Here is a 20,018-nt window from a genome sequence, read left to right on the forward strand (position 1 = left end):
TTGGAACTAAAAAGAGTACAGATGGGAACCAGTACAATGCTGGAAGATTACTAGAAGACTTTACTGCTAAGAATACAGAAAATCTTAGTGCTCTTTAGTCTAGCAAAACAAAAGCCAACAACAGGCAGGATGAGCATCATTTAAATGATGTTCATCCTGTTCATCCATGCACTGAGCATGGAAAAACAGTTATTTCAAAGCACTATGTTAGCACAAAACAAAAAGACTGATTATGGTCTACTTATACCTGTTGTATTAGGAATGCTTTGAAGCAACTTCCCACTTGTTAAGGCATCGGGGGATTTTACGTAAGGGATATGTAAGTTTATGAAAGGGATAATATGCTACAACATCTGTTGCATAGTCGAGAGGACTTTCAATTCCTTTCACTCCTTTTCATGAGAGATATAAATACTAAGGGCTTATAGCTGGACTTTAAGACCACCGGTGCCTAATCTCTCTCCCTGGATATCCAAATACTTTTCCATTACTCATAGCTTGTCTCACTTTTCTTCAGTATCTTAGAGGGCATTTAGAAACTGAAACCAGAAGAATAAGAGGGGAACAAAGTAAATATGTATTGTTAGAAATTAAACTTGAAAAGTTCTCTGTTTATACATATACAGAAGTAGAATAAAATGAGGTGGTCGGTTTAAGCCTGAGTAATGAAAGCCTGGAGGCAATCCTAAACTGGTATTGACTAAACAGTAGCTTCTGTCAGGTTTTATATGGGAAAAGTAAAAGGGAGCAAGGGGCTGCATAAGGGATTTTAATTGCATCATTCATTTAGTTGAATGATTTTTCATATATGACAGATCTCAACTTCTACAGAAGAAATTTCAGTGCATAGACAACAGGAGAAAAACCAGTGTCAGATGGAAGCAACTTCAATTAAGATGTTCACACTAGTGGGAAACTGTAACAGCTGTAGCACACTATGAAGTATCATTCTAATTACATTACTATAAGAACTGTTACCTAATAGAGAAAGTATAAAGTGCATGAAGAGAAGCTAAGAATCCTAATGAAAGCAGAAATGAGATTAAAATTGCAGAGTATTTGACAGCTTGCTCTTCATCGACTACATTATAACTAACCTTGGCATTGCAGTAGGAACTCTTCCAGCCCCACAAGACATTTATCTGCAATTCAAGTTCACTTAGCATTGTGTGAAAAATCAACAGATTAAGAGAGTCTGTACATGATGACTCTTTAATAGATATCACTTATTTAACTATCAGTGCTACGTAATAAGGAACCACTGTCCTTCATGTCACCACTGACCATGTAAGCAGCTTAGGACTGTTTCGTAAACTGCAAATTATTCAAACCTTTTCTGTACTCAATTATTAAATTCCTTCAGATTATTTAATGAATACACATTGTGATGTTTAAAGCAAAGAATTTGTACTGTGAGCACAAGAAATTAATAGCAAGATAATACTGACTTTGAAGAGGACAAGAGTAAAGCTAAGGCATCTAACCTAGTTATACATCTAAAATGAATGAAAGATTTTCTTACTACCTCCAAGGATGTTGCTTAAGTAATTCATATAACTTTTAAAAAGTCCAACAATTGAAATTCATTAACAAAGGTATTAAAAAAGCAATACTAAGTTAGGGACTAAGTTTACCAAGTGGACAAACAGTAAATTATTTTAGAAGAAAATAAATACACAAAGTGTATTAAATGCACCTTTTCTTGGCAACGGCAACCTTCAGTAAACCATTTTTTTTAATCCTATACATAGATGTTCAATAACTGAAAAGAGAAAAAGGATTACAGTTTCTCTTTCAGAGAATAAAAAGAATGATTGAGCTTCTCTCTCTTAATGTATGTACTGCAGAAAAACATAACATTAATGAACGACAACATAGCTTCTGTTTTGTCAAAGAAAAAACATACAAGTATACCAAAGTACAGCTGAAAAAGCAAGTTTAGGCCCCTATGCCCTCAATGCAATTATATGAATTTCTGATTATTCTCACTGGAGCCATAATTATCAAAAGTGAACAGCAAACATTTAGTCTTGGGGGTATTTAGCAGGCACAAAACAAAGCACAGGCAGATATTAGGTGTGTGGAAGCTTGCCTGGCTAGGGGAAAAATGTAGCTATACAAATCTTACATATAGGCAAATTAGGCTCAGCCATAAGGCTGATCAAGCTGGCAAAACCAACTTTTAAAATTAAGGCTATGAAGCATTGGCTTCTAATACTTCCATTAGAAGAAAAATGCATTTTGCCAAGCAGCAACAGAGACAAGTATTCCTCTAACCTGTGTCCTGGTCCTCCTCGATACCTTGCTCCTGGGATCAGAACAGGATCATCATCACTGTCATCAGTTTCTTGGAGAGCTGAGGTCCTGGTAGAACAATCTTCCGGAGTTGCAAGCCCTGAGGATTCTGGGTGTGGCTGAGGTTCATCGTTTGCACTAAGCAAGTTGGCAGTGGATTCAGCACTTTGCTGACTTGAAATTTCTTGATTTGTACTTTTTTCACTTGAAGCTTCTTCCTCCGCAGTTCTGCAGGCAGTCTCAACACTGGGATCATTTTCTTCTGGTTGGATTCCAGGATGCTCAGTGGCAGGTTTATTGGATACAGCTAATGGAAAATATTGGTGAAATGATTACAGCCTATTTTAGAAGTCATTATAAATGGTCATTAAAATTAAATTATGCATATTGAATTTATATTGGAAATTTATTTTTTTCCATTTTCCATGTCCTCACATAACAATATTAGTACATATACGTACTTGCTTCTGTTGTCTCTACAGTTTCATCTGTAGTTTTCAGTTCTTCAGCACTTGTGTCTTCCTTGTGAGATTCATCAGGAGCTCCTGAGTTAAGCAAATTCACATTAAATTGCATGATTTCACTTAGATGTACATCTACCAGTCCTTATAGATGGTACCAGCAGTCCTAGATCAAGCCAATCAAAGCAATGCTCTGCAAGTTCTGTATCTCACTTTACTGCAATCTTAGATATTACTTGCATAAAGTCGGTATATTAAAAAAATAAAGATCTCTTTATCTACTTGCTCAGGTCAATACATAAACAAAGAAGAATTTATTGTGCCTTAATACGCTCGTACCCCATGCAATCAGAATGTAGCTGCAAAACTAGCAATATTACTCTTCAAACAGATGACTGCTTACTGAAAAATATTATTTCTGAAGAAAGAAAATCCCTCTGCTGAAAGCAGATTTTTCTGGGAACTTTTTATTTGACTTGACTGCCCTTTTGGCGATGAAATGAGTGAGACTACCTCACATTCAAGAAAAAATAAATAGAACCTTACGTAACAAAATACACCTAAAAGTTGAAAGGAATGCTGCAAATACCTAGTATTCGTTACAACTATAAACAGCAGCTCTACTATTTTTCAATACAAATTAGGGCAACAACATATTCCTAAGAAAAAATAACAAGGGTATCAGAACTAAAACCTGGAAAAGCTCATTTTATTTGCACTTATTTGCATCTCTTTCAGGTCAGACTTGATTTCTCCTTCAAAAAACAAACAAAAAAAACCAAACTACCAAACTCCAACACAGAACAAAAGCACCGTGTTCTATTACGGCTACATTCTGCCTTCATATGCGTGTGTATGAGACTCCCGTTGTATTCGGTGGTAGTCATAGACATATGAGAGCAGAAATTTTACCTTACCATTACAGAAGTAATGCTGAATCTTACTTGTTTCTTCATCTTCAGGTCCTGACTCTTCTGACGTTTTTGTTTTTAAGGAATCTTCTTGGCCTTCAGTTTTGCAATGACTTCCACTCCCTCTAGAGCTTGAATTTGTGCTGCTCCTGGCAGTGTAACATGTAAAAAGCAAACGAGCAAAAAATCCACAGGACTTAGAAACTATATAAATTGATAAGAAAATCACTGCAATGCAGTCGGGCATAGAAATACTGAATTCATTGTTCTACAACTTAGGAACTGTGCCCACCGAAAGACTAACTTGCTAAATAATGTAAGAAAAGTTTGGTAGAACCAAGAATTAAAACTTGTAATTGTAAAAGCAGTGAGTGCAAATATGATGCTTGGTTTTGATGACAATAGCTGAGTTTCCAACTACACTAGCATTAAAAAAATTTACAGTAAAATATCACACACTGTTACATAAATTCCATGTTGAAGTATGATTGCCTTTCATTTTGAACGTGCTAGCAACTCTAGCCATTTTCAAATTGCATATATACTAATTGGAAAATACATCATATGTAAAAATATTTGCATTTGTGCCAGGTCAGTGCTAGTGAAATGTGTCAACAAGAAGTCAGAAGCAAAACTGAATTCTTACCACTCATCAGTGAAGTCCAATTTTATTGTGCTAGTAGTTGTTCCTTCTGTACTGTAGTGCAAACTTAAAACTGGTTCACTCGTTCCTGTTCGTGGCTTATCACTCTCTGTAAATATGAAATTGATAAAGTTTGGATGAGCATCAGTAATATACATAAGGATGCTATATTTCTGAAGATTCATTTATCTTTAAAAAGGTCACGTTGTTAAGACATAACATTTAAGATTTGTTACAGCCCAAGCAAACAGTTAAGAACTTCCAGAGGAAACACACCAAATTCACACTTTGCAATGCTTTAAAAATGGCTTAAAATAATTTGTATTTACAAAGAACAAAGATGCTGTCCTTCATCATGCAGATAAATAAAACTGTCAGCTAGGTATGTGTACACGCAATATGATCCTTCAAGAACAGATCTTTCTCCTATCAATTATCTTAGTAATAAGAACAAAGTACTTTAGATGTTGTGTTCAGTCCTGTTAGTCTCAGTAAACACATGAAGAAAGCTGATGAGACCACAGTCAGCGGTCTAGAAATCCACTTTCTCCTTTACTTTTTTTGTCTACCTAGAATCCACTCAACTACTAATATCCTTTGACCTGTCATAAATAGTCACATAATTGTCATGAAATCACTCAAAGTTCACGTTCTGATAGCTTCAGGCTTGAAAAAAATCTTTCATACTATAATAACCTTAAGCAGAAGGGGAGTCATCGCAAAACAAAGTATTTGTGTCCTCCAAAAGCAACAGACGTCAAATTGAAAACTGCTGTAATCCTGGCAAACTCCTGCTGAATTTGTAGTTTTAAGGTGGTCCAGTGGTCACCTTCAAAATGGAACTGCTCAATGACATCCATCCACCCACACAACCTCCTTGAGAGAAATTCATGGTGACTCTCTATCTACACGCATGGCCCAATTGCCATTAATGCTTAAGTTGGCTACGGGCAATACTAAAAAGTTAAAGCATAGCAGCATCAAACTAAACCTCACTACACAGGTGGCAATCATTCAAAATTCAGACGGCAGAGTTTGCTTAGTACTGGGCACTGCTCAAATGACCAGTAAAGTAGCCTACATATCTTGCTTTGCTCAAATGCTGTTTGGACAAAAGCATGACAAATTTTCTTTGGTTTATATAGTACAGAAATTTGATCAAAAGAATATTTGCTGTATTGGCAACAGGCCAGTACCTAGAATGAAGTAAAAACTTCAGATAATTTTCTGTCAAGCATCAATGAAAATCTAACATTCAATACAAGCATACAAATTTCCCATGCCAGAATAAAAATGGCTACAATATTGCCACAGGATATTTATGAAAAAAAAGCAATTAAGTTGTAGGAACTATAAAACATAAGAATTTAACCCAGTCATCGATACTAGTCTGTAAACAGTTGACAAGACAGAAACCCACTACAGTATCAGAGCAGAAATCAGTGCTCTGAAGAACTTGAAATATGGATTTCTATATTTCCTGATGACAAACTGAGAAAATAGAGTAAAAAATTATAAACATGAATTAATCATATATGAGGAGCATCAAAATAAAAGCTTCTAGTTACATTCTCATTAGAGTGAAGCAAAGATCAAACTGTATCTTATAGTGGCATGTATAAATATTCTGACTGAAACTGAACAAAAAATGATGCATCTTTAATTATCAAATTTGTTGCTGTATCTTTTTCTTGCAATCTGTCAGCAAGTATCTCCTGGTGTAAAAATCTGTTCAATGTTTGGGAATTCCTTCCTATGCATGTACAAATACTGATCATTTCAGCATACTGCATAGTTATCATGAGTTGGCCAGTGGGGAAGAGTAAAAGATGACAGAGAATTCATCTTCTTTCTCACAGATACAGATGAGACCTATCTTTGAAAGAGGAAGTGAGACGGAAAGACAGACAGTTTAGTGTCTTGAATAGTCCTAGGCAGCTATCAAACTATTGCAATACTATAACCTGATGCTACTATGCAATATTCACTTCTGCACAAAACAAGTTAACATTTCTGACCAAAGTAACTGAACATCATGAAACTATAATGAATGTAATTGAATGTTTGGATTGTGTTATAAAGCTCAGATCTATCATCATCATAAAGAGTGCTTTAGTGTCCTAAAACGTCAGCATCAAGAAACTAAAGCCTTCTGATTGCACTTACTGTGGAGGCAATGCTTGTATTTACTCATACTAAAAGATAGGAAGAACTGCTATAAGCACATCCAAAGAGGGCACTAACTGAGAACTCTGACACAGTTTGACAAACCAACTTGCTCTGAGCCAGCTCACATATCTATAGTGTGGCACTGAACAGTCAGGCACGGACATCACCATAGCAGTGATGTTCCATAAGTGCACGCACTAACTTGCAAATACCTAGAAATATCAGTATTCAACATGAAGGAAGCAGCAGTAAGATGGCATGGGATGCATGCATCCATTTACACCTCAAAGTTACCAAGCTAGTGCTCTGGCTTCAAGTTCTCTCATCATACCAATTCAAAGAGAACCTTAAAGACATAATATTGCCTACATACTAGAAGAAATATTACAGATATCCTTTATTATTAAAATCACAGTCAAACAAAACATTCTGTATTAATTATCATCATCTATTTGGAAGCTGTTTTGTAAAGAATGGATGGATGTGTATGTTCTGCTGGAATGTAAAAAAAAAAAAAAGGCATTTAAATATGTGTTTCTATAGGCATAAGTATCAAAAGATCTTTAAACCCAGAAAATGTCTAAAAACATAAAGGACAATAACACAGACTGGTCCAAAAGTAAACCAGCTAATTCAGTACTGAATTAAGGAGGAGAAAAAAAAAAGAGTAAGAACAACCAAGTATTTCAAATATCAGTATTTGTTACTGATACAACTTCTTCCATTAGCTACTTACACATTTCTGAGGTTTCTATTCAAGTATCAAGTAAAACTAACAGAGTTTAACTCCAAAATTCTCCTCTGAATCTCAGCAAATTGTTTCTTCTGGTTTTCATTTGAATAAGGTAGGTTTCCTAACAAAAATTGATTCCTTTTCCAAATTCTTAGGTAATGAAACTTAAGGTAACAAACAGTGTCTTTCCTGGTGATCCTTATCACCACAAAAGAAAAATGTTACCTTAAAACTTTCCAGACTAATACAGTTATGCAGTTAACAACAGTAATACAAACTAGCTTTCCTGATTGACAAGAAATTTGGGAACTGATTTCTAGGATGAAAACTTCCGCTTTTGTTTTTCTTGTTACGTGGGTTTAATTTACCAGCTTTATTTAATAAACCATTTTATCAAACTTTCCAAAAATTTTCTGCTGTGTGAATTTCAATAAGCATACAGACTTGTCAATTCTAGCTTACTCTACTACCATTAAATAATGCTTTATTTTGAGTCCATAGAAGAGAGCACAATTTAGTCACTAATAATACGCAAGTCTTCCAGCCTAACCTGAAGGGTGATGTAGACTATTAAACCATGAATAATTAGTAAATGTACATAGTAAGATTTAAGGCTATTTCATCACAAAATGTAGTTCTGCAGCGTGAATTTATTACATCAATAAATCAAACACAGCTTGATTTTTTTCCCCCAGCATTCTTGGATCCTAACATAAATCAGGTCTCAACGGTTGCCAAATACTGTCTTTCAGAAATGGAATATCAAAATAGCATTCTAGCTTTCAATGCGAAACATGAAACAGCCAGCTCTTTTTTGGCATTTGAGCTACTTAAGCTCTATTGAGGCCTTGATATGGAAGTAAGCTTAATGCAGAGCGTATGGAAATCTATTTTTAAATTACCCTCCATCATTCGTTAATTATTCAGGCATAAAAATTCACAGCAGATGACATTGGTTCAGCTAGAATAGGGTCACCTCCAGCCAAATTCACTGCTCACTATTCAAAGGCTCTGATGAACAATGGGTGTAGAGAAAGCTCAGAAGCATTCTTTCTATCGCTAGAACTTGAGGCATCTACAAAGAAACACTAGTACTTGCTTAGTAGAAGGAGTAGAGGACAAAAGATTACAGAGGTAAGATGCACTTAAATGCAATAGGTGCTCGAGTTACTCAAACTGTGCAAGTACAACAGAGCTGCATGTACCTTTTGCATAAAATAAAGTCTTTAGCATTACATGATTGCAAGATATTTCAAGTTGACAGCTGCGTTCTGATTCAAGAACAACCATCCATAAAAACAGAAAAACTATTTAAAGAATTAATTTCATATTTTAAAAAAACATACTGAATTTCTGTAGAGTACATAAGACATTTACTGTACCTACATTGAATGCATTATGAATTGAGCATAGGATGGCTTTCAAAAACAATTAACCTTACTTTGATCCTGGTATTGAGAATCAAATAATTAACAAGTTTCCTGCAGATCTGCTTACAGAATTCTACATTATGCAGATGAACAGCATTTTAGACTGTTTATCATCACGAAAGGCAATTTTAAAAAGGAAGCATTGCAATCAGCTATGGCTGGGTATAGCGCATTTCCTGTCACGCACCCTGTTGCTCATCAAGTGACATGGATCCAAGCTGTTTGTTAACCACAGAGGAAGGAGAATCTGAAACAAAAATGAGATTTCAACTTAAAACATAAGCAGCAGAGAACTGCACAGCAATGTCACGATCATACGTTAGTTTAAAATAAAAGAATGAAAAGCGGCAACACAAGGAAGCTTTGGGGTTGTTTTATGAGCAGCCAGCCATATTGCATTTTCTAGGCATGAAAGAAGCAAAGCCACTTGTTTCAAATCATTACGTGTTTCTTTAGGTAGTCACTGAACAGCCTGAAGCTTCCTGACACTGATATTAAAAACGCCTGTCCAAAACCAAGGACTTTGCCTTGTTCTTCATTTCTAAAATGTTTCAAAGAACACCGAAGAGTTATGCACTCCTAAAGCCTTCGCTGAAACTATCAAATGACATTAGTACTTCAAACCATGTGGTACACGTAGATTTCAGAGTATTTATACATCAACATGAACACTCGTGGCATACCAGTACCTTCAATACTTGTATCTATGGACATAAATTGTAAAAGATAAGAGGATTTATGAATACAGCAGCATACAGATTGTTTGCATAACATCAAGGCGCCCAAACAGATGCCACTCAGAAAATAGTTCAATAGTCTTGCATTCCTAGATGCTATAAACATCTGAGACATCTGATGACTGAAAATATCTTCATGGGTTTATGACACAGCACCACACCAATCAGTCTTACAAAAACTCTTATCTAATCACAGAAAGAAAAAAAACAATAGCAGTAGACAATAAGTTCCACATCTTCTTTGAAGACCATTTCCCTTATAATCTCTGAAAACCAGATCTTGCTTCCATATTACTGCAAGATGCATGGATGTACACAAATCAGTGCAGTATTTCAAACATAATATTGGTGGCTAGGCTACCGTATGTTGGTTCCACTTGTTAATCTTCCGTTATAAACAAATTCATGCTAAGCAAAATGGATTTAATATCCTGTATTACAAACTGAATTAGTCCACAAACTTCACAGCATGCTAAAAGAACTTCAGCATGAATTTAAACCCTATATGGGAAAGCAAACAAATAGGAGATCTCCTCTTACAGGTGACTCACTCTGAGGTTTGTGCCAGATTTGCACATGACCAGCTTTGTAGAACAGCTATAAAGACCTGCTGAACTGACAGAGCTGATTTAAAGATGCATCCTCAAAATGATCCCTAATTCTCAATACCGTGCAAGAATCACCAGTTCCTTCGTTACACTGACATCTAGCACTGTGTGGAAGGGGAGAAGGAATATAGACAACCAGGGGAAATTTAATGCAAGCTCAGTGTGCTTTGGAAGCTGGCTTGTGTCAGTAACCAGGCTTGGACACATTCACTGGGGAATGGAATATAATTCTAAATTTGCCTTCACCCCTTCACCTTTGTTCAACCATGCTCATACCTTGCACTGAAAACACCAAAGCCAGATCACAGAATTTGTCTTGTAGGCTTAGCTCTTAGGCGTAAGACCGTATCATTAATGTATTTCACTTTCCAAAACTGATCTGTACTTTAAATATAATTTCTAATTTAGAAGATAAGTGTTTACAGCAGAATATTTCCAGTGGAATCATAACCCAATTTTTAAAACGCAAACGTGGGGAAAAAAGCTGGTATAAAGGTACACCATGTCATAAGGTGACCAGCTGACTCAGCACATGAAATGGTATGCATCTCTCAAGGGCAGGCTGGCTTTGAGCATATTCATAGCTATGAGCCCATGGCTGGGATTAACTTCTACCAAAGTGCTAAAGGCAAGGGATCTCTTGTCTTGCAAGCCAAGACGACTAAATCACAGAAGACAGTGATTCTCAGACAAGCTCTGCCCTTGCAGTCTGATTGTTTCTACATGCTTATACGTCCTATGATCTTCTTAATGCTGCCAAACATTATACTTTGCTGAAAAAGCCAATCTCATCAGCTCTTTAATTCAGGCCTAGATGAACAGAAGAAATGCCACTAAACAAACATACTTTAATTATTAGCGTAAGAAATAACACGGGTTGCTCAGGAAGTAATGTCTCCTATTTATTTCCACAAAAACTAGAACAGATACAAGGAGCACAACAACACTGTTCGCTGGATAAAATTTCAGCTACAAACACCGTTTTTCAACAGTCACCACCATTAGGTATGGTGTATTTTTGCCAGTGATGAAGAAGAGCCTGCATGCTGCACCTGTAAAAACCTGCACCACAAGAGGTCCACCGTTGCTGTCACCACTGCTGTTGCTGTCACCACTGCTGAAACACACGACCTGCTTCCTCACTGTGCTCTGGTCTCCATCACTGTTCAGCAACTGTCAGTGAATGTCAATGGGCTCCATTTTTACTACACGGAGCAATCCAATGACACACCTTTGCTTCATACACACCTCCACATCAGATATCATGGTGTCAGACTGTCTCTTTCCTGCCATCTGTCACATGGCAACAACACATAACAGAATACTATCAGGAAGGTTCAATCTCTACTGCCAGAGCACCAATAACCGTCTTTGACGCTGTGTGTCAACACAATAAAATAGGAGGCAGTGTTTGTAGAGCACTTTGCTACCCCTTCCAGCACTTCTGAATTTTAATAAGACCCCCAGTTATTAAAAAAGTAAACAGTAACATGTTTTACCACACATATCATTCAATCACAGTAAGTAGAAACAAAAAAAAAATTCTAGACAATACTCTCTGCTAATATAGACTTAAATCTCCCACATTTCACTACTATTTTGATAACTTCTTACAGCTCTGTGAATGCATTTTCCTTGGAATATGATCATTGAGAAATGTAAGCGAAATAGAGGAAGCATCCTAAATAATCCAATTAATATGGTTAAGAGCTCAATTCCTAACTCCCTAATTCACTTTTTTCCTTCCTCCCTCAAATCTCTCAAAGCCACAGATCACCAGCCCCCCTTGAAGTGGCACTGCAGCCTAGAACCTTACAGCTCAGGCAGGGAAATCAACACGACCAGCCTGGAGAAGTTCAGGTAAATGCCTCTTTTTTTAATATATGGCTTGGTTTTGTAAAAATTCTGAAAATGTACTTTCATCATTTCTCATAAATGTTTTGGGAAAAATAAAAAAAAAAAAAAAAAGCATTACAAAAACTGTGCCATATAGTTAAAAAAACAAACAAAAATCCAAACTCTTACCTGAGCCTTCACAGGCTGGCTCTACATCCCAGTGCAGTTCACCACTGGTTGTAATGTCACCAGTACATTCTAAACTGGAACACCACTTAAAGAGGGAACTGAAGAGTCATAAATATGGGAAACCTCAAACAGAAAATAGAAGATAATTTTTAAGTCAATTACATGCTGAAGGATCTTCCTAGAGTTTGGACAGTCAGCACCTGACTTCTTCAAAATATCAGCATGTTGCCTCTGTTGCTTTGGTAAAAAAAAAAAAAAAAAAAAGAATTCCTCTTTATACCAAGAACACCAGCACCAGTAAGAAAGCCAGACCTGAAGCAGTGAGACCTGTCTCTGGAGTCCCAAACACAGTAGATAAAATGGACATTAATCCAAGAAGATAAACACTTGTATTAATGATTATGAATAACTGCTCTGTGCAATGATTAAGCTCTCTGTTAAACATTTTGGACTTCAAACAGACATTTCTATATCTGCACATTTTAAAAAAAACATCAAATAATAAAAATGCAGTTTTTATCACTCAGCTACCTAAGATACATGCATACTGACAGCTACAGGAATCTCTAATGCACACTGAGACCTATAGCACCTTTTTTTTTTTTTTTCTCTTTCACAATCAGATGATTCTTATTTTTTTAACTTCTCATACTGCATTTTATTAGCTTACAAGTTCTAGAAAAGAGAAGTAAAGATCTCTTCAAAGCCTTGCTACAGTTTATAACCCATTTATGGTGATGTCTACACAGCATATCTGGACTGGGCAGGGCAGCCTCAAAACAGGTTATAGAGGTTTAATTTCTTTGCAGTTTGCATACAGCCTAGTTATGCTTGTTTGAGTACTGTGGAGGACCTAAATGTGAAGAAATACCTCAATAAGGTAAGCCAAGGCTAGTAATTTTAAGTAACTGTAAATTTAAGTAACTGGATAAAGCATGTAAGAGTACATCACAGTTCCCTCTTAGAGCAGCTATCTAAAAAAACCTTTTTCTGTTCAATGTAAAAGACTTGGAAAAGACTTGGACTTGGAAGACAAAACAGGCCTGATACACATAGCACATTCTGCTTCTGCAGCTCTGCCAAGTTTACACAATACTTCATGCCAGGCATCCACTTAAACAAAGCTTCTTTGCCATCTGAGGATGGTGCACCTACCCAAGGTCAGATGGGCCTCTGTGAATCATGACTTAGTTAACTCACTTTTACATCCAACAGCATCCTAAACTTCTGGCCACACTTCTCTAAATATAAGGGCTAATTGCTACAGATAAAGCTTACAAATCTTCATGTAACTACTACAAAACCGTAGGCTAGGATAATTACCACTCAGTCCAATAGCATGACAGGCTCTTCTATTAAACCAGTAAGAGCTTTCAGCTCATGACATTTTCTACTGGAAATTTTATGTGACTCAATTGTTTTTCTTCCTCTATTTCTACAGTTGTAACTGAGTTTCTGTAATTGCAAAGACAAGAACTGAGGATGACATGTGGGGCAGAAGAAAATGTTAGCGTTACACTGACTTCAGAAGAAAACTGCATGTTTAAATTGCACCTATGTAGGGACTGTGAACTTGCAGCTCTGGGCCAAACAGAGCCTATGACTTCATTTCAAACAGTAGCAGACAAATTTTAGGATTTAATTTTTTTTTTTTTTAAGCTTACAAAACAGTACGTGCCTGAAGACTGAACACGTGCCACAGAACACAGTATTGAGCGCAACTTTGCAGAAACAGGTAAGAGATTGCACACTGCTACAAAAGAAACACTGCTAGACATGTCACCTTTATATTTACTTCAACACAAAGTAAGCTCATTGTTCACGCAGCATGCAGCTCATTCATTTCTACACGATGCCATGACAAAGTCTGCTTCAAATCTATATGCCGTAGGGTTTAATTCTGTATTCATACATTTGTATGCATGATTCTACCCTAACTTACAACTTTCTAGGAAATGTCTCTTTTTATTATAAATATAAGCAGAGCTTTCTTATATTTACTTTTAATCTCAGTAAGATGGAAAAGATGGCGAAAGGAAGTGTCATTCTTCTTTAAAAAGTGCATATCTGGGGACTTGGGCTTGCTAAAAGTATTTGCACTATGTTTACTGTAAAAACACAGCACTGAGGAGTGCTGTTTCTGCTCTACTATATAGTTACCTTGATTTAGAACATATGCTAAACCAAAGCCATCTTACTACCTGATACAACCAACAGCAACTTGTGCTGTTCAATAACAAGGGTGGAAGCAGATCGCTTGACTCAGGACAAAGCAATTTCTCTAACAAACTATACACTAGGAAACTTTGCACCTAGGAAACTTTCTCCGTATAGTGGTGTTGCACTATAGAATCCAAACACGTTAGACAAATGAAATCTGTCATTATTACTCTTTCCCTAACCATGTGATGATAAACACCACCACGTGCAAGGTAAGAAAAGCAGCAAATGCAGGAACTCTCTTGTTCTGGAAGTGAAGCGGCCTCAGCAAACAATAGTAGCACAAACTATAACTACGTTAGCTGCTTAAGAAACCTTGACAAATGACAACCTGATGTCTGAGGGTCCTGTGAGGAGCCCTTAGAGGATGACTGATCAGAGGAGGACTGTGGTGCAGAACCCTCAGCTAGCTCTCGCTGTCTCTGTTGTTCTGCCTTCTTAAGCCTCAGGCGCTGTAGACCCCTACGGATTATAGCTAACTCAGGTCCCATTAACTCTGACAAATGGAAGGAGAAAAAAAAAAAAGGTATGTAAAAAAGAAGCATCAAACATACAGTATACAGAAATAAGGGTGGAGTAGGGGACTGACTGAAGAGAGAAGCAATGGATATTATGTGCAATTAAAGGGATAAAAACTTCACAAATCAATCTACCGACAACCAGAAATTACTGAATAATATATTTAAATTGCTTTTGTCATCTTAAATGCTCAAATCATTGGACTCAGAAGTTAAGAGCTTGTGTCATACGTTCCCCTCCCCATCTTAAAACATTTGTCAAAGAATTACTAAAGAAGAAAACAAACAGATCCTGACTGATTCAAAACAAGGGAAATTACAGAAGCATTCAACAAATCGGAACATTTATGGTGTAAAATTTCAAAATCACTGTCATGGCTTTCTGGTGTCAGAAATACACAACACATTTTAATACTGTTTTAGGCAAAACAAACCTGTTAAAAAAGTAAAGTGTGGATCATAGAGAGAGTTGACAGAACAGCATCTAATGAAAAAATAGATTTTATCGTGAACTCCATATTTATCTCACATTCCCAATTGATGAGGATTCAAAGTTTGTAAACATTGTTAATTGGTCCTACAGAGAGAACAATTTATTGGATCATAAATGTTTCTTAGCATCAATCTCTTAACAATCTCTCCTTGCAGATCTGTCTTTAGAGACTTTATTGTTTTGAGCATTTTGTCTTCACATATTTGTAAGCTACAGCATTTTGGTGTGTACCAGGTCACTGGCTTGCTTAATAGTATTTTTTTTTGAAAACTACTATAAAATCAAGTGTACTGAGTACTTTTTCATTCTGTAAACACTCTTTGCAGATTTCCTCCAAATTAAACAAGTGCTGCATAACAAGCACTTCTTTTCATACTATACGGATTGTGTCTTTACTAGCAATAGCTGAAAGCACAACACCGATCTGCTTACTGCTCTCACCTGTAAATACAGGACTAGAAGCTAATTGAGACTCATACAATCACAACATATTCTATGGCTAGTTCTGCTACAAACTGTTATCCTAGATCTATTCTGAAAGCATTTTTATCAAGGACACCCTGCAGTACTCTGAAGACATGAGGAAATCTGCAAAGAAAAAAAAAAAAAGCCATGAAATCTTAAAATATTATGAAAATTACATTGGTACCTCACCTTTCAACAAAGCAAAAGCTCTACAAAATATTTTGCAACTCTATTCACTCAATGAAGCAAGCAAATTTTAACTTCTGTTTCATAATAAGAAATAAACCCAAAGTAATAATCTAATCATTCAGCAATTAGTGGTAGGCGCTAGTTAATAACCACAGGTCTTACAGTAGAATGTCCTAGCACCACTTCTGAAAGTGCATCTTACCAGTTTAGGTTGATAAGGTATAACAAGAAGAAACAAGATACAGTTCTTCAGAGGAATATGGTATTGAGGAGATTTTCTAGGCATAGTTTTCATGTGCAATGAACATTTGTGGAAATTAAAAATCCATAAATACTAGAAAATGTTTTTGAGGAAATAGCAAATATCAAGAGAGTCTAAAATTGCAGTTTTCAGTACTTGCTGTGATTTACTGCCATGCACTTCAGAGATAGCTCCAATTTAAGACATAATGTGAATTCAAACTCCGAATGTAAAGAGATAACTACCATGTTAAAGAGATAACTACTAAGTGGAATATATACAACATCTTTTAAGACATTTCAGAATCTCTAAGCAAATGTTTATATTGCCAGCAAACGGAGTAAGGAAAGAAAAGCTGAACAGAAAAAAAACCACAGTAAGTTAATGTCCCTTTCCCATTCAAAATTTAAAGACAAGGTCACCTTGTATCATCAGTATGTTATCTCTTTCTCCTTAATGACCAGCGTGAAAGTTTCCGGCAATTATCCTCTCGTGTTACAGTAAAATATTTTTCAGATGAATTGAAAGAGCAGGTTACTGAGACATTTCTCACAGATCTTGCTCATTATTTGCACCTTATTCAAACATTTCAGTGGCATTCCTCTAGAATATGCATTCCCTCATGGAGAGTTATCCCAACAAAACCCAGCACTGAACTACTTTTGCATCAACTCATTTTTAAATCAGTACATTTTTTTCCCCTCCAAACATTAAGAGATGAAGAAGAGCACACCTCAGAGGTGAAATGCTCAACACATGGTATATTTTCTGGTACACCATACCAACAACATATTTGAATTACAGTGTATGTATATATACATACATATATAAAAATATATATATGAAGGTGCAATTTCATGAGTCGGTTTACTACTACAATCTGCACTCAGTATAGAGATCTGTAGAAATGAGTTATGAAAAGCTGCTTAGTAGCCTGTTTTCATGGTATCCTCTTTCTCTAAATAAGTCACTACCCTGCTAACACTTTTGCATTAACATTCAAGCTTCAATCTGCCACAATTTTAAGCAAAGCGACGCCTGAAAGCCTCTCATTTTTGCTCTTCCGTTTTTCAAACTTCTTCCTCAGTCATCCAAGTTTTACAAGATGTCTCTACCTGACCTCCACACTCACCTCTCACTATATTTAAACTACTTTCTCTAACATCGCTTCAACCTATTCTGTCACCCCAAAAAAGCAGCAGGTATGTCTAAATGCAGCTGCCCACACCCAGGGAATTCTGTTCTTGATACAGTGTGCAGTGCTTTCATATTCATAAACTAGAGGCAGTGAGTAAATAAACCACCGTGATGGAGCACCATCATGGGTTATTGTAAGAAGATCAACGTTGCAAAAAGAAAATTTATATTCAATCCCACCCATTCTGAACTCCATTGCTGCTGCTCTGCTATGACCTCTGCCCAGTCAGAGTACTGAATCTGTCCATCCAAAGACTTCTTTTACAACTTAACTGTTTTTAGAAATGTTTACAGATTAGCCAGGATTCTTACTAGTCCTGCAAACTATTTGAAGATGACACTTAGCCCTAACTAAAATCTGCATAGGGTGAAAAGAATACCAGATAAGTGGGACTTTCTTGAAGCAGCAGCAGCAGAAGCCCACTGGCACTGTTTAGGTGTAGTCAAAGCACCTATGAAACATTACAGAGTAAGCCAGAAAGTATCTGCTGTCAGTGAACAAAACAAAGCCACTATTATCCCTTTTAAATCTGAATACAGATTCCAAATTAACAATGGGAAAGAGGAAACGTTCTTAAAAGCTGCACTGAATAACAATTTCAGCTTCATGCTAGCATCATAAACTTTTACTTAGAAATTCAGAAGTTCAGAGTTGTCTCAGGTTCAAAGACAAAGAGGAAGACACTTGTTAAAGGTGCCTTCTTTAAAATGCTAAGATAGAAAACATGTAATTCCAGAAATGTTCTTTACTGAATTTTATTATGCAAACCACAAATTTATCACTGGGGACTAAAAGCCTCCACTACTGATCAAATTTTCCAGCATTTACTCATTGATATAGTATCCAAATTACACATATTGTATGTTCCTCTCCTCACAGCTTATTTTTTTAAGTAACGTATTAGAATAATGCAAGGTTCAAGTGCTCAGAATAATGTATTTAATGAATTTCAGTGTGTATTTTTAGTTTCTCTATCTTTCAGATAGCAAATACTTCATCAGTTCTCAGCTGTGCCAGAGACTTTGGGAGCAGCAGCGACACCACATTGAATGATAATTTTTTTTCTGGGAAATTCCCATTTCTTTATTCCACTTAAAAAAATAAATAAATAAAAATCAAATTCTTGTGCAACTCCAAGGGCTGTGGCACCTTTTCCTGCATGCAAAAAGGCAGGTGAAAGCAAAAGGTGCTCTTTTACTTCTGCCCAAAGAAACTTCTGATGCCAACTGTGAAATACATTTTCTTCCCTCAGCACAATAAAGATATAAGACTATTTAAAACACACAAGTTCCAAGATACACAATCTTAAAAAGCAACATGTAGCACAATTTATTAAACAATAATGGAATCTCATGGAAAATAAGCCCTATGTAGACACTCTTAAGAAGCAAAAAATAACGTTGCTGACTGACATGTCTACCTCTCCCAAATAAAAACAGGCATAGGTTCTGCTGTTCACTGCACTGACACTGCTACAGCCAAATCACAGTTGAAGGAGGCATGACGTTACTCACATTCCATGAAGAGAATAGTGAATTTGGAGGAGGGAGAGCAGAATAAAAGCAGTATTTTCTTTTTTTCATTTTAAATGACACTACTGTTTATCCCTTTTTTACATTTCCCTCTTCAGACAAATGTATACAGTTGATGTTTTCACTCTTTATTTAAACTGAAAGCTTACCAGTCACTTGGTAACTATAAAACAGTTAGTCTTATTAAGTATCAATAGAAATCAATTACCCACAATATCCTAAAATAAAATGGCTTATCGAATTGTGACAAGATGGATTTCTTCTCACCAGACTGATGGAGCACAGGTTGAGATGAGGCCCCCAGAGAAGGCCTTTGTTCATTATCAGGAGAGGACAATAATGAAGTTGAAGGGGGACTTCCTGCTGAAGATGATGTTGAAGGAGCTTGGGCTGACATCGTAGAAGATGAAGATGATGGAAGTTGTTCAGAACCATCTACTTCCATTGCAGTTTCTGATTCTGTACTAGCTGGCACATTATTACTAGCAGAAGCATCTGTCCGATTAGTCCCACCTTTGATGGAAAAAAAAGGCAAGAGAAACAAAGTCTCAAGGGTAGACTTACTCTGTTTTTACAGAATCTTTTTCATTATTACTCATATAGCATCCATATGCTTAGCTCTTCAATGTGCACTAAAAATTTGTAGTTTATACCTCAGAAAGACTGATAATCAAGGCCTTTATATCCATTATAAGCATAATCTCTAGTGTAATTACTACTCTTGGAAAAAAGGAAATAACCTCTGGACCGCGATCTTCCTCGTCCTCGATTACTTTGTGCAACTTCACTAGCTTCTTCAAACCATCTTGACAGCATGTCTGACATCCTCTGCATTAGAGAGACATTAGGACTCTGCTCTCCTGTAAAAACAGCGATGCTTAACATTTTACAAAAGCATTCATTATCCCCCCCATTACTTCTTCACTTAAAAAAAAAACCCACAGCAAATTACGTAACTGGTGATTCCCTGAACCAATGCCACTTTCAGCACCACAGCACAGCACAAACTGCCAGCTGAACGTGGCATTAAAATATATATAATATATTTAAAATATAAATATATATTTATTTTATTATATATTTATAATATAAAAAATAATATATATAAAAATATATATATATAAATTCTTTCCTCTCATAGCTCTCCACT

At 36.2% G+C, this 20,018-nt stretch overlaps 1 protein-coding gene across 8 annotated transcripts in view; it reads right to left on the minus strand.

Annotated features, from left to right (window-relative positions):
- DCAF6 (DDB1 and CUL4 associated factor 6) overlaps nucleotides 1-20,018 on the minus strand; it is an 82,272-nt gene that overhangs the window by 21,165 nt on the left and 41,089 nt on the right. For 2 of the 8 annotated variants that reach the window (XM_052703077.1, XM_052703081.1), the window contains exons 9-16: nucleotides 19,609-19,728; nucleotides 19,136-19,381; nucleotides 14,564-14,728; nucleotides 8,830-8,889; nucleotides 4,314-4,419; nucleotides 3,701-3,816; nucleotides 2,757-2,840; nucleotides 2,278-2,602 (exon numbers count right to left, since the gene is read on the minus strand). In XM_052703077.1, the coding sequence (XP_052559037.1) occupies nucleotides 2,278-2,602; nucleotides 2,757-2,840; nucleotides 3,701-3,816; nucleotides 4,314-4,419; nucleotides 8,830-8,889; nucleotides 14,564-14,728; nucleotides 19,136-19,381; nucleotides 19,609-19,728 (1,222 nt within the window). Of the gene's footprint in view, nucleotides 1-2,277; nucleotides 2,603-2,756; nucleotides 2,841-3,673; nucleotides 3,817-4,313; nucleotides 4,420-8,829; nucleotides 8,890-14,563; nucleotides 14,729-19,135; nucleotides 19,382-19,608; nucleotides 19,729-20,018 lie in introns of all 8 variants that reach the window. The other 6 variants (XM_052703069.1, XM_052703079.1, XM_052703090.1 and 3 more) reach the window with 4 other exon arrangements.

The sequence above is a fragment of the Tympanuchus pallidicinctus genome, unplaced genomic scaffold (genome assembly GCF_026119805.1).
Source record: "Tympanuchus pallidicinctus isolate F22 unplaced genomic scaffold, pur_lepc_1.0 scaffold10, whole genome shotgun sequence".
NCBI lineage: Eukaryota > Metazoa > Chordata > Aves > Galliformes > Phasianidae > Tympanuchus > Tympanuchus pallidicinctus.